Source organism: Poromitra crassiceps (assembly GCF_964638095.1).
Source record: "Poromitra crassiceps genome assembly, chromosome: 3".
Classification (NCBI taxonomy): domain Eukaryota; kingdom Metazoa; phylum Chordata; class Actinopteri; order Beryciformes; family Melamphaidae; genus Poromitra; species Poromitra crassiceps.
In genome coordinates this window covers 49,095,473-49,109,135 of record NC_139625.1, presented here as the reverse complement: position 1 = coordinate 49,109,135, position 13,663 = coordinate 49,095,473, and the positions used below count along the sequence as shown (strand labels likewise).

At 43.5% G+C, this 13,663-nt stretch overlaps 1 protein-coding gene across 1 annotated transcript in view; it reads left to right on the top strand.

Moving 5' to 3' along the window:
• Window positions 1-13,663, top strand: part of arid4a (AT-rich interactive domain 4A) — a 101,786-nt gene that overhangs the window by 23,405 nt on the left and 64,718 nt on the right. Inside the window, exons 6-8 of the mRNA XM_083633762.1 lie at window positions 5,575-5,654; window positions 7,927-8,024; window positions 8,870-9,002. Coding sequence (XP_083489888.1) covers window positions 5,575-5,654; window positions 7,927-8,024; window positions 8,870-9,002 — 311 coding nt within the window. The remainder of the gene's footprint in view (window positions 1-5,574; window positions 5,655-7,926; window positions 8,025-8,869; window positions 9,003-13,663) is intronic.

The following is a 13,663-nucleotide window of genomic DNA, read 5'->3' as shown; positions in this document are numbered from 1 at the left end:
TATGGCGAGTCGCTCCAAATGTATCCGATATCTTAATAATATCCTGTGGTGTGGGGCTGGTGGGTTTAACCAGGCTACGCTAGTGCTGCATGGGCAGAGAAGCGACACAAAGAACATGTCCGTCATGGTCCCTGCCATTTCGTTTTAAAGTATCCGTAGCGAAAAGCACCTTCGCGCAGTGGCAAACCCGCCCTTAGCGCCAGCGTCAATCAACAAGCTCATAAAATAAATATTGGGTCGCACGTAAATTGACAGGGTCGGTCGGAAACCGGAACCAAACTTTATTTTTTTTAGGCCCAACAACCAATGGAAATGCTGCATGATCTATCAGTATAGATGCTAAATGCTAATAAATACCGTAGTTGATATAATTACCTCGTAAAATTGGCATCCCATGTTGGCCTCTGTTCCCTAGCCATGACTGCGTCCACATTGTCCTCCTCTTTGGAGGTTTTTCCATACACATAAATTCCACTTTGCAAGGGCTGATTCTTCCTAAGCTGTGTCAGTTCATTGTCGACATCTCTACCAGACAACTGTAGCGGTGCACATGTGGTTGATGCGTAGTGTACTTCATAAAAGGCAAAATAATGCACACCAAAGGTATCATTAAAGTATGCATATGGAGCCAGAGTGTGCAACACTTTCTTTCATTTAAAGATGCGTAGTGTACGTCAGCAGCCTGCTGCAAACGCTGCACGTTTGATTCTTGTGTATTGACTGCTGATTGACTGGTGGTATTGATGGAGAGATGGGCCTCGTAACCTGCGATCCTGTAGGTGTCATCATCGTACAGTCTACACATATCAAACCTGATGTCCTACTCAAGTTTATTAGATGCAATGTCACACAGTGTGGCCTGCAATACACTTAATAAGATTGCTAAAATCTTACAGTGTGCAGGGGGCTTTAGAGTGTGTACCATAAAGGTGGGCTCAGACTACAGGATTTTGAAAATCCTAGCCGATTTTGAAATCTGGCTGTGACATGCACTACAGGAGAATCTTCCCAGATTATCTTCCTATAATCTCACATGCACACACTACAAGATTTGTAAATGTGGTGCTACAGGATATTATTATAGATTATCCTGCCCGGCTCAATCACCTTGACGCCCGGCCATACTCCGAACCTGTTTCGATTTTGGAGCGTCAAATGGGGTTCCCAGTAACCAAAGCGCTCCGCCCCCACCCCACCCCTCCTCTCTCTTTTCCTCTCTTTCATGCCCGCCTGTCTGCATATGCTCCCCAAACAAACACGGCAGTTATAGCAAGCGTATAAACAACGCGACTCTATAGCAAGATTGTCTGGACAAGTGAGACAGAACACAAACACATCGGCTACCAAAATATATTTCCCTGCTGCATGTCATGATGAAATCAGATCGGCAAAAGTTTGGATAGACTGGATCGCTTCCCGCAGCAGCAATGCCCCCCCCCCCCCCCCCCCCCCCCACACACACACACTGCTTGATAGACAGGTAGGAGATTACAGCCTCTGACGGGCTCAAAACTACGGTATAACAACTTTTTATTCATTGGTCATTCATTGTGATATAAATTAGTGACATTTTCCCCAAAATACTCGTGGTTCTGTGCGTTGGTATTTGGTAGCCTATCTGATGCCTGCAGTGCGCTATAGGAGCAGAAATTGACGTGCATCAAATGAGCCGCGTCAATTAACAATAATGACGGGAGTCTTGCGCAGCAGGATGATGTAGGCTATTCGTGCAGATTTTCAGTCCAAAATATCAAACATGTTTGATATGATTGGGACGGCCCCGATGAGGCTTTGAGCAGATCGGGAGGGTTAAGATTGGATCTGCAAACCGCTCACATTACAAGATAATCTGTGCCGAACATCGGGCCCGACCAATCTTGGCAAGCTGCCAGGCCAGATTTCTCCTTCGATTCTCGGGAGGGGTAAATCGGGCCAAAAATCCTGTAGTCTGAGCCAGCCTTAAGGGTGTATTCACACCTGTAGCTCGTTTGCTTTGTTCCGATTCAGGGGCTTAATTGATACAATTGTTGCATTTGTGCCTTGGTTCATTGGTGTTCACACAGCCACAAATCAAACGGTCCAAATAGTATTGCCAAACCTCCTGGGTTGGCCAGGACACTCCGTTAGACTAATAGCCTCCCGGGATGGAAAAAATAATAATTCCCAGAGATTTTATATGATTATAAGAATGTGTGTGTGTTGGGTAGGCCTACATTGTACATCGGGTGTGCAAGGAGAGGGAGAAAGAGGGAGGGAGAGTTTATTTATTAATTTATCTATCTAACCGCAACACCCTGATTGAATCAAACAATCTTATCACAAAGAAGAAGGCTGGCTCTGATGACCATGCCTTGTTTTCATTTAACATATTGGAAACCAGAGGTAAGTTGGTCAAGTTCAAACTGCTGATGCAATCATGCAAAAATCCCCAAAAGTTTATCCATGCAAACGCTAGTTTCTTAAGTCGCCAAAACAGGATCTGAAGAATGAAGATGATGTTTTTAACTGATAAAAATGCTTGTTCTTCAGTCTTACGCACAGCGCGTCGGACTACGGCAGCTGGTTTATCCAAAAATGCACACTGTTTCCTGCAGTTGTGTCGGATCACGCTCTCACTACAAAGAACCGGTCCAGAGTTAATTTAGAAGCGGACCAAGACCACTTTCTTGGTGATCTCGACCCACTTGTTTTGTCCCGCATCCGAGTTCGATTGCTGTGTTCACACTTCCCCAAACGAACCGCACCAAGGGGGAAAACGCTCTGTTTCGGAACAGCTGCTCCAAACGAGACACGTGAGAATACACCCTAAGACTCAGTCCCAGACCCGGCAGTCCTTTGCTGCACATCATTGTAATGATGCAAAGCCGAAAATTGACCAAATCTGTTATAGTTATAGTAGGTTTTCTCAACAGAGATGTGACGGCTCGTTGTGTTCTAAGGAGAACCGTGTTCTGAGATGTCACCAGGGAGGAGTGATAATGCTGAGAAAAGTTTATCTTTTTGTTTGTCTTGGACTGATGTCACTGCTCTCTTGGCTGTCTGACCAATCCCTGAGCTTTAAATATGGGCATTCAGGTTGATGTAAAATAATTAAAATTAGAGTCCTTGAGTCAGAGGTTCAGCTTACTTGAATATATTTTAATATGATTTAAAGTAAACCCAGTGTTGAGAAACTTGGCGACTTTGTCGCGATATTTAGCTACTTTTCAGAACCCGCTGGCGAATTTATTTCTCAAGAGCATCTAGCGACAAATCTGGTGACTTTTTCTGACCATGGGAAGCAATGTTAATTATTTTAATCCCAACAGATTTTGCCTATAAATTGGTGCGGGTCCTGTAGGGTTTTCTCTCTCTCCTCTCTGCCTGACGCACACAGCACTTCAGTGCAACTCCTCCTCTCCCTTCTCTCCTCAGCTGAGAGCAGCATGATAGGGTTTACTTGTAATTTATAACAGCATATGTGGGGCTGGGTAATATGGCCTCTAAATAATATCTCAATATTTTTAGGTAGGGCTGCAACAACTAATCGATAAAATCAATAAAAATCGATTATTAAATTTGTTGGCAACAAATTGCATTATGGATTTGTTGCGTTGCGATTCGTTGGGGAGTGGGGCTATATAATTATATATACGTTTATATATCTACTACGTCAGACTTGCTGTTTGTGTCGTGCAGCTGGCAACTTCCTGTGTCACGGACTGACTACGTCACGTGTTGTCTCCATGGAGACGAGACGGGAGCCCCATGCCGGCGCTAGCATGGCGGAGGCGCCGGAAATTTTCCAACTATCAAAAATATGGGTGCACTTCGTGAATAGCCAGTGTCTGCTACTCTGCTGCTTGTGATACAGGTTGACGTGTACGTGTGTGCCTGCGCGCGTGTGTATGAGACGAGAAGGAGAACGTGTTACTGCAGAAATTACCTTCAAGGTAGCCTATTAAGTAGTAAATCCTGTTAACAGGTAGTGATTTATGTTGTTCTTTTTTTATTTATAATTTTTCATTATTGTTTAGACAGCTCTAGTCCAGTCAAGCAGCACTTTTGTGCGTCAATTTGGGACATTTTGTTTTTTAATAAAATTGTTGAAATAAAATCCACGCATTTGTTTTTATCCGATTAATCGAGTGAATAATCGACAGATTAATCGATTATTACATTACATTACATTACGTCATTTGGCAGACGCTTTTATCCAAAGCGACTTACAATAACACATTTTTGTCAGCAATAGAGCGATCAACTATGCAACACAGTCTATGACAGCTACAACTTCTGAAGAAATAGTGGTAGTTTATTTATTTATTTATTTTTGGAGAGAGAGAGAGAGATGTTAGTTCAAGAAGGGCCCAGATGGAGCCTGAAAAGGTCTGTGTTAAGTTTTTACCGAAAGATTGGCAGTGAAGCGGCTGTCCTGACCATAGGAGGGAGCTCATTCCACCATTGTGGTGCCAGGGACGAGAAGAGTCGCGATCGGGATGAGCCACTTTTGAGCCCCCGTAGCGAAGGAGGGGCGAGGTGTCCTGCACTGGTGGAAGACTGGAGGGAGCGGTGAGAGGTTTGGAACCTGACCATAGATTGCAGGTACAGAGGAGCTGGAGAATTTGATGCGTGCCGAGATGGGAAGCCAGTGAAGGTCCCGGAAGAGGGGAGTGACATGAGAGATTATCAAAATAATTGTTAGTTGCAGCCGTATTTTTAGGCTATATCGCAATACACTATTTATTAGGGATGGTGGCGACACATTTTCCTGACGTTTAAATGGAAATTTTAATGGCAACTAGTCTATAAGCAAAAAAACACTCAGAAAGCCAACTAAATTGAGCATAATTTAATCTATAATGTTAAAACATTTAAAACGCAAATATTGTCTGTATTTAGGAGCCATTTAGCCCAAACATTCAAGACAATTTAAACTGCTATGTCCTGGTTCACTTGTCTTCCACTTGACGAGCCTGGCGTTTTCCGTCCAAAAATCCTTTTCAGACCTCATTTCATTGAGGGGAACGTTGACTCTGTGCACACTGTCAGTGGTAGTTGTTTTTCTCATCTTCTAGACAAGCCGTGTCCAGCAGTTTAAGGGCAACCTTACCGGCCGCATTGGCCGTCAGAAAAAAAGTCTTGCGGAATCCCTGGTTTTTACCCATCTGTTGACGGATTGAAAAAACGCATACGGGGGGAAAAGCGCACTGTATGTGCAAAGACCGTCTACAGTCTGTCTGCAGGTACAGAGGAGCTGTCAGGTGTATTGTAAACTGTCTACAGTTTACAATTGCTTGTAACGTAATGTGTATTGTGTTTGGACCCCAGGAAGACTAGCGGTCGTTTTTAATCCTTTTAAATAAACAAAATAAACCTTAGATTGAGTAATTTTACAGTCTCTGAGTGAATCATTTGAATAGTTAAATATTAAAGATGTGCTTATGAAATTATGTGTTGTGTGTCTATACTTCAGTGAATGATACATTTTTCACCTCAGTTTGTCCACCACTTCACCTGCTGCTGTGAAGCAGTCTGCTGGTGACTAATAGCTGGAGGGTACAGCACTGTTAAAACTGTGTGTGTGTTTTGCAGTGTTTGACGATGGCGATGAGAAGACTCTGCGCCGCACATCCCTGTGTCTGAAGGGAGAGAGACACTTTGCAGAGAGCGAGGTGAGACTCACAACAAATATCTGAAACATCTCACCTGCAACTATCCAGGCTTTAATGTCGACATGAAATGGGTCTGACAGGGTCTGTGTGACGTATTCCGTATAAACGACCTATAAACATTGCTCTGACTTAAACAGGGTAGAGAGGCAGGACATAGCATGTGGAGGAGTTTGATTTGACCACCAAGTGAGCATGTCTGGGATTAGGGAATGGAGCCGACGTTGGCCAATCCTGGCACTTAAATGCTGCGTAGGATGGATTGATCCCACTCGATTTGGGAGCAGAACATGCACCATTCCGCACATCAAAATAATGTATTTTACCAGACAAATCTGAAACCTACTGGTCATGTTTCAATAACTGTATGTACAAACACAATATAATGTAAATACAGCACTGTGGAGTGCGTAGTCGCTAGCTGGCTCACTGCGCGAGCCTCCAGGGCAGAGGACTGGGAGGCTGTGTGCCTCCAGGAGCAGCAGCACTCCGCCAGAGGGAGAGTGCTTTTTCCGGGGGAGGGGGGGCAGACTGCCCGTCGATGAGCCGCAGTAAATTATATTCCCAGAATGCAAGTTTAACAAACCAGTTATATGTCCTTTCCATTCTAAATTAAATGAAGACATTACTGATCTGCCTTGTCTCCCAAGCGGGGAAGCCTGAAGTGTAGGCCGCGCTACCTGCTAACGCTAACAACAGCTAACGTAAACAACAAACAAATCCGCTGCATCATCGCCAGCTTTGGTTTAAGCGTAGACATTTTCCCTCCTCTCAGAACCCGTGCGGGACATGGATTGCAAATTGCAATAGCATTGTGATCATCTGAAACTGAAAAACGGCAACATACTGGCAGCAGCCATGTTTGACCAGGCAGCGCTGCAGTCGCAGGCTGTGACGTAGCGGAGCTATAACAATAACTCCGCTTCCGAGGCAAAAACAAAGCTTGATTATCGGCTGTTATTTTATCGAAAAAAGGCCATTATGTGAATAATAAATAATAACGCAAAATGGCCATATCGGCCGATAATTTATCGGCCCGATAATTATCGTGCATCCCTACTTATTAGCCAAGTATATTAACATGTATGGGCTAGAAAAGTCTGCCAGTCTTCTAGGCACTAGGCATGTTGTCATTTTTCATTTCAGCTCTACTTTAAACATTACAGTTAACACTTTGAGTGCCACGGCCCTTGGGCAAAAGGTTGCTTGCTGTGCCACATAGGCCGCAATGCATTTTAAAACAGTCATATAATTTTTTTAATAATTACTATGTAAACACTGAACACGCACAAATAACGATGAGACTCTCTTCTATCACCTGCAAAAAAAAGTTTATTGATCCCATTTTCCGTTCTTTAGTTATGAGCCGGAGAAGATAGCTTGATTGAAGCAAAAACATCCCTTTTTTTCTACGAGCTGAGATAATGAGCCTTTTGTGAAATTAAACATTTCAAGCACATCACTGACTCTGAAGCTAATTTTCTGATGTCTGGGTCTGTCTGGGTGAAGTGTATGCTGCTCTGCCTGCTCTGCGTGCTCCCCCCCCCCCCCCCCTCAACTGCACACGCCTCCTGGGTGTGTCTTATGTGTCTGTTGGCTCTCAGTCTCTGCTGAGTTTGCTGCGCACACACAGTGAATGGTGCGCGACATTCAGCTTTTTGGTTCCGCGTGTGTTTGTCACGGGCTCGCATGCTTCCAGTTCGGAATAATAAGGCTGATTATGTGAATGTGCTGTTGCAGCGTACACGGAGGTGCTCAGTTGTGACAGCGGATGCTGCTGCTGGGGGCACAGCTGGCGTTGTGCTCGTTGTGCTTCATGCACGTCGATGCATACGGACGGATGCGATGCGATTTCCTCCTTTTGCCCAGTGACTATTTCTGTGTGTTTGGCTCCTTTTTCTCTGATCAGGAGAGTGCTGTCGCCACCTAATGGGTTTGTAAAATAGGTTATCGACCTCCAATAGCTACAATATTGTTAGAGGCGACGTAAGAAGCTTAGATCGACACCCCCCCGTCAAAAAAACAATTTGGAGTTACTGACGCCATTTGGCGTCGCTGGCACTGTACGGTAAATTTCTAATGACGCCATATGGCGTCGCTGGCACTCAATGTGTTAATCATCTCTCAGTGGAATCAGAGGCTGGAGCTCACTAGCTTTTCTTTTTCTCATTCTGTTTTTATATTTTTATAATGTTCATCAGCTCATGAGAAGGATAGATAAAATATCCTGAAGATCTGAATCTCTCTTCCCCTCTCTTCTCCCCCTCTCTCTCAGACTTTGGATCAGTTGCCATTGACGAACCCGGAGCATTTTGGCACTCCGGTCATTGGGAAGAAGTCGAACCGTGGCGGGCGACGCTCCTCCCAGGCCATGTGAGTGTCACCAGCAAATAGAACCGAGTCTAATAACAAGTCTGAGTTTTAACAGGACCAAGACCAAGTCAGAGGCCGAGTGTAACTGTTACGGTTACTAACAGGACCAAGTGAGAGCCTGTACAGAGTACCCCCGGGTCTCAAAAGTATATATATAAAAAAATAAGGCCTTAAAAAGATTGAATTTGAAATTTGGAAAATGGCAACTGTCAATGCACATATCACTGGCAAACAGTGCACGTCTTCTGAGAGCAGCAAGTGTGCACTCGGGAGTGTTTGACTTGTTGACGAATCGCCTGACTGCACTCGGCTACACGTCTATTTTCCAGCCATGCAGGTAGTCATCGCAAATGAGCCTTTTGATAAACTTACGTCAACCCCATCACTAATGTTAGCTTTCAGTTAACTTATGACAGTTTGCTCCCCTTGTGTGGGATCCCACGCATAACATTTTTTACACGCACATACGGTCTCTTTAGCCCTAGTCAGCTCATTTAACCTGAACAAACTATTAGCTAGCTAGCTAAAGAGAGCATTGCTCTCAGTGAGACTCCCCCTGTATAAATAAAGGCAAAAAAAAAAAAACTAACCAACAAACAGTGATGTTAATGTCAACGTTCCTTTATCTGCTACCTGCTATGTTAGCTAATGTGCTAATCAAATGTGTTAACAACAAGACAATGCTGGTTAGCTGACCAGATGCTACACTAAACCAATCAGATGGATCACTGATTGAGGGAGTTTACCATGAAGCGCTGTTTCTGTCTGCCCTGTAGTAATCTGCCTACCCCCTACCTGTCTGTCTCTCCTCTCCCTACCACCCCCCACCACACACACCTATACAGTGCAGATGAGGAGGGCGAGTCTTCGTCCAGTGAGGAGGAGGAGGAGGACCGGCGGAGGCTGAATGACGATCTGCTGGGGAAGGTCTGCAGCATTCAGCCTGCACCCGAGCAGAGCACAAGCTACCTGGGGCTGGTGAGAGAACACAGACACACACACACATGGAGCCAGGCAGGCAGCTGTATGTGAGTGTTGCTGACGGCTTTGTATGTTTTTAGGTGGTGTCTCAGTTGTAAGGGTGTGTGTGTGTTAGGCCTGTCCTCGACCCAGGATTCTGCCAGTCGACTCGGATTCGACTGTCCAATACAATGAATATAAACTATTCTTTCTTTTTCTTTCTTTTTCTTTTTTTTTCTTTTTTAGAATATCTCAGTAATTATTAGGGGTGGGGGAAAAAATCGATTCACCTAAGTATCACGATTTTTAATGTCACGATTTTTTGGATCGATCTTTTATTCCAGAATCGATAATCGCAAATTAAAAAAAAAAAAAAAAAAAAATTTTTTTTTTTTTTTTTGGGTGCTTGCAGTCAGGCCACTCACTGAACAGCAGGCCAGGCGCCGCCTACTGGTTTACTAGTGGTTTTATTACTTTATTAGTTAGTCTGAAGTAATAATTACACTTCAGGGTTAAAGTGGGTGCATCTCATTGTAAAATTGGACTTCAAACGGCCCAAATCTGGCTTCAAACGGCCCAAATTTCACGCACGTTGGCCCATATCGGCCTGGCCTGCTTGGTATCTAATGCCCGGCCTGAATTATGATCCCAGTCCGCCCCTGTTTTTAACTATATCGCCCAGCCCTACTCATGATATATAATATACAGTCTCTAGTGTATGATTCAACTTTTCCCATGTTCTAATCTAGTGTAAAAAAGCAAACAAACTGAAAAAAGAAAAGAAAAAAATAAACAAAAATCGCAATAAATCGTAATATCGAATCGCAATAATCGTAGAATCGCAATACTGAAGAATCGCAATATAAATCGAATCGGCACCCAAGAATCGTGATAGTATCGAATCGGGAGATAAGTGAATCGCCACAGCCCTAGTAATTATTTTGACACACATTAACAGTCAATTGCGGCAATTTGATGTTGGGATAATAGATAGATGGATAGATAGATAGATTGCTTTAAGGCTGGGCAGTGTGTGCTGTGTTTATACTATTGTATTTTTATACTGTTATACTTCTGTAACCATTTGTTGCACTGTACAGCTAAAAAAATATATAATCTCTCAGAAGTGACACAATTTATGCTTTTACTCTGAAGGCACACCAGCCCAACTTTCTGGCAGACCTTGGCACAGCTATACCTAACTTCCTGTCTGTTGTTTGCTAACAGTATCTTGACATCTTGACAGCTGTGGCAGCCAGTCTCAAGCCGTCATTGGCTGGACATGCTCTTCATAGAGCTAGCATTAGTTTTACATAGACAAGACACAGTGCTGCTTTGATCTATTGTACCAGACATATCGATGGACCGCAATAAAAAGGACATTGTTTTGAGAAAGGTGCGTGAGGAAGTAACGTTGGTTGGGGACTGAAGTAGTAAGTTCCCGAAAATGTGTTTTATTAGTTACTCCAGCTACATTATCGGTTATTTTAATACACACTGGTTTTAATGGACGCAGGCTAGCATTAGCTGCTTGTGTTAACCGGCTGTTTTGCATTATTTGTCGGCTTAACATTACTATAACCGAACAACCGATAATGATAGCTGGAATAACACAATAATAGAGACATATTTTCAGAACTTACCAGGTTTTCCAACTGCCTGCATATGCCAGGAAATGTTTTTTATATTGTTAACTCCCGGGTATAACATGGGGCCTACACAAGTGTACACAACCACCAGCCATTAGCTAATCGCTAACGGGTTAGCTTATACAGACACTGGAGGTTTTATTTTTGGTAGTAAAGCAATAAACATTTTTATATAGATATCTCAGGAAAGTGCTTTGACTGTGGGGATGTTCGTTCTTCACAAGCTCCTCTCTTAGCTGTTGTAAGGATATACAGAGAAGAGACCAGGCAGCCTGGCTAACGCACTCGGCTAATGTTACCACTGAGCTATATTAAATAGAACATTACTTGGCTGCCCTACTCACACTATACCAGTAAACAACGTAGCGTAAAGCGTCAAGGTTAGATTTGTTAAACCAACATTTGCTCCAAAAGGAATTAAATCATAAAGTTAATCAAAATGCCACGGAAACATTAGGCTAATCAACACAGAGCTGCAAACATCAGTTCATCCGATAATTTCCCCCAGTGAGAGGCTGAGAGCAGCCCGGAGGTCTGACTTGCCTGGCTGATATAGCTCAATCTCCGACAACGAAAATCAGATTTTCGTACAGGCGTAATTTTGATAAACTGATCTCATAGTGGGAATCTTCCTGGTTACTTTTGGCGAGACAAAGAATATGACAACTTAAAGTGCCATATTTACAGAGCTAGACTGTATATAAATACACAATGCACTGTGCGCAAATCTAGAAACAGCAGCTCTACATAAGAAAGTTCAGAGGGGCGGGGATCTCACAGAGGTTCTAACTCAACGGAGCTACTGTGCAGAATCTGGTTCCCTGATCTGGCAGGATTTCGGCTTCACTCGACCCTGCTAGGCGGAGATAGCCACGCTCAGTCCATATTTATTTATGTTGATGGTTGTGACGTGTCCTAAATGCAAGATTTCACCGTGCGGGCATAAAGTTTCTGTGTCCTTGAAACACATGTGTGTATCTGTCTCGAGACTCCTGTCAGCTGAGCCAGAGATCGGCTGAGCTAACTACAAGTAGTGACCTGTATGCTAATGGCAGCCACATCTAACGTTATATTTTCCGTGTTGTTGCTTCCAGAGGAGCCGCATAGAAACAAACAGGTGTTATTGTTTCCACAAGAGGGTGCATTAATGTCAATATAGGATTATGAATGCAGCCAGAAACCAATGAATTTGGGAACGGAGGTAAAGCATTGCTGCTGCTGGCGCCGTCATTCCCGAAAAAGACACACGGGCGGACGCGCTGTGTATTTCTGATATCGTTTTGTTTAATCCTGGCTTCCTCTGACGACGTGAATAGATCAATAAAATGTTTTCGAGTTATCCCTAGGCTGCAAACTTGTTTAAACATGCAAATCGAAGTGGTTTCTCAAGTAACGTTAACATGACGTTATGTCAGCTTCTTTTCATCTCCTCACTGGGCCATGGGAGACAGTGGGAATCACACTGCTCGTGCGCACGGCTGCTCAGACGGCAGAGAGTGCTTTCAAGTCAGACTGATAACATAAACAACATAATTTGAGCTTATCCAGGTAAGATATTAATAATGTAATGACACATCCAGCGAGAAACGGACTATAATTAAGACATGTGCCAACTTTGACGAGGTTGTCTTCAGTATTTTAAGAGCACAGCACACCACACTGACTGGAGGGGAGGGAGAGAAAAAAGAATCATGACTGCTCGACTTGAGGAATCTCCGTCGACTCATGGATCTCTCGACTGATGATCGAATCGTCGACTTTTAGAAGACAACCCTAGTGTGTGTGTTTAGGTGGTGTCCCTCAGTTGTAACGATGTGTTTGTGTTTTTAGGTGGTGTCTCTCAGGCCATGTTTAGACGACAACCGTCTCTGCATAAAACGGCAAACTAGCGTTGCGTGCTCACCTTTTATTTCGCATTTATACACAGCAGACTGAGGCCGACTGAAGCCGCAAAAGCGTCAAGTGAGCCAGAATAACATTGAAACTTCTGCGTAAAACCTTCACAATAATGGTAATTAAATAAACAAATAGAGAGCCGCAGGGATGACGTATTTTTGTAGTCGGAACGCGGAAGTCCCGGACTTCATGGTTCTTCACTGTTTCTGCATATGGGATTTTTGAATGGGTTTTTGGCGCGATGCTTCAAATAAGGTCTCTGGGCAACGCAAGCTTAATCAAACGCGAACCAGTGTTCAGCTGGATAATCTTCACACATGAGGACCACTTTCATGAGTTTTGAAGCGTGAATGCGAGCCCTAGAAGTAAAAAGTTTGTGCTAAACTAATCCAGAACTACACACAGTGTCGCATAGGCTTCCACGTCACGTCACCACTCAACCTGGAGTGTTGTTGATGTGTGCGCTGCTGTGCACTGATTACCCTGGACTGAACCAGGTGAGGGAAAGAGAATTTCCGTGTTCCTCCTTTGAAGTGATGACGTTATTGACGTATAATATCCCGGTCGACTCAACAGTGTAGTCTCATTTAGCCGTTTGCTAGCTAGCCGCCCTTTTAACGGCACGTAAAAGCTTAAAAACTCATAAAAGTGGTCCTCATGTGTGAAGATTATCCTGCTGAACACTGGTTTCTCGTTTGAATACGCTTGCGTTAACCACAGACCTTATTTGAATCATCGCGCCAAAAACCCATTAAAAAATCCCATAGGTGAAAACAGTGAAGTGGAGTGTTAGCATCGATGTTTTCCGGACTCATTCCTGCGGCTCTCTATAGTCTTATTGATGCATGTTGCAATGTTTTTTTGTGTGTTATCCGAAATACACAGAAGACATATAGATAGAACACAGACAACTAAAGTCAATTTTAACACGTAGTGAGTCGACGACCCCGATTTTTATTTACCCAGTTATAAAATACGGCTTTTATTTTGAAGGTAAAAATGCCTAGCTTCCCCGATTCTGTCTGTTTCTAACGGGCTTGATTTATCTTTGTAATTAAAGTTTAAATTAATTTTCCACATGATAGAGTGACACAGAAGTCACAATGGTAGTCTAATAAACTGCTCCAGATTGGA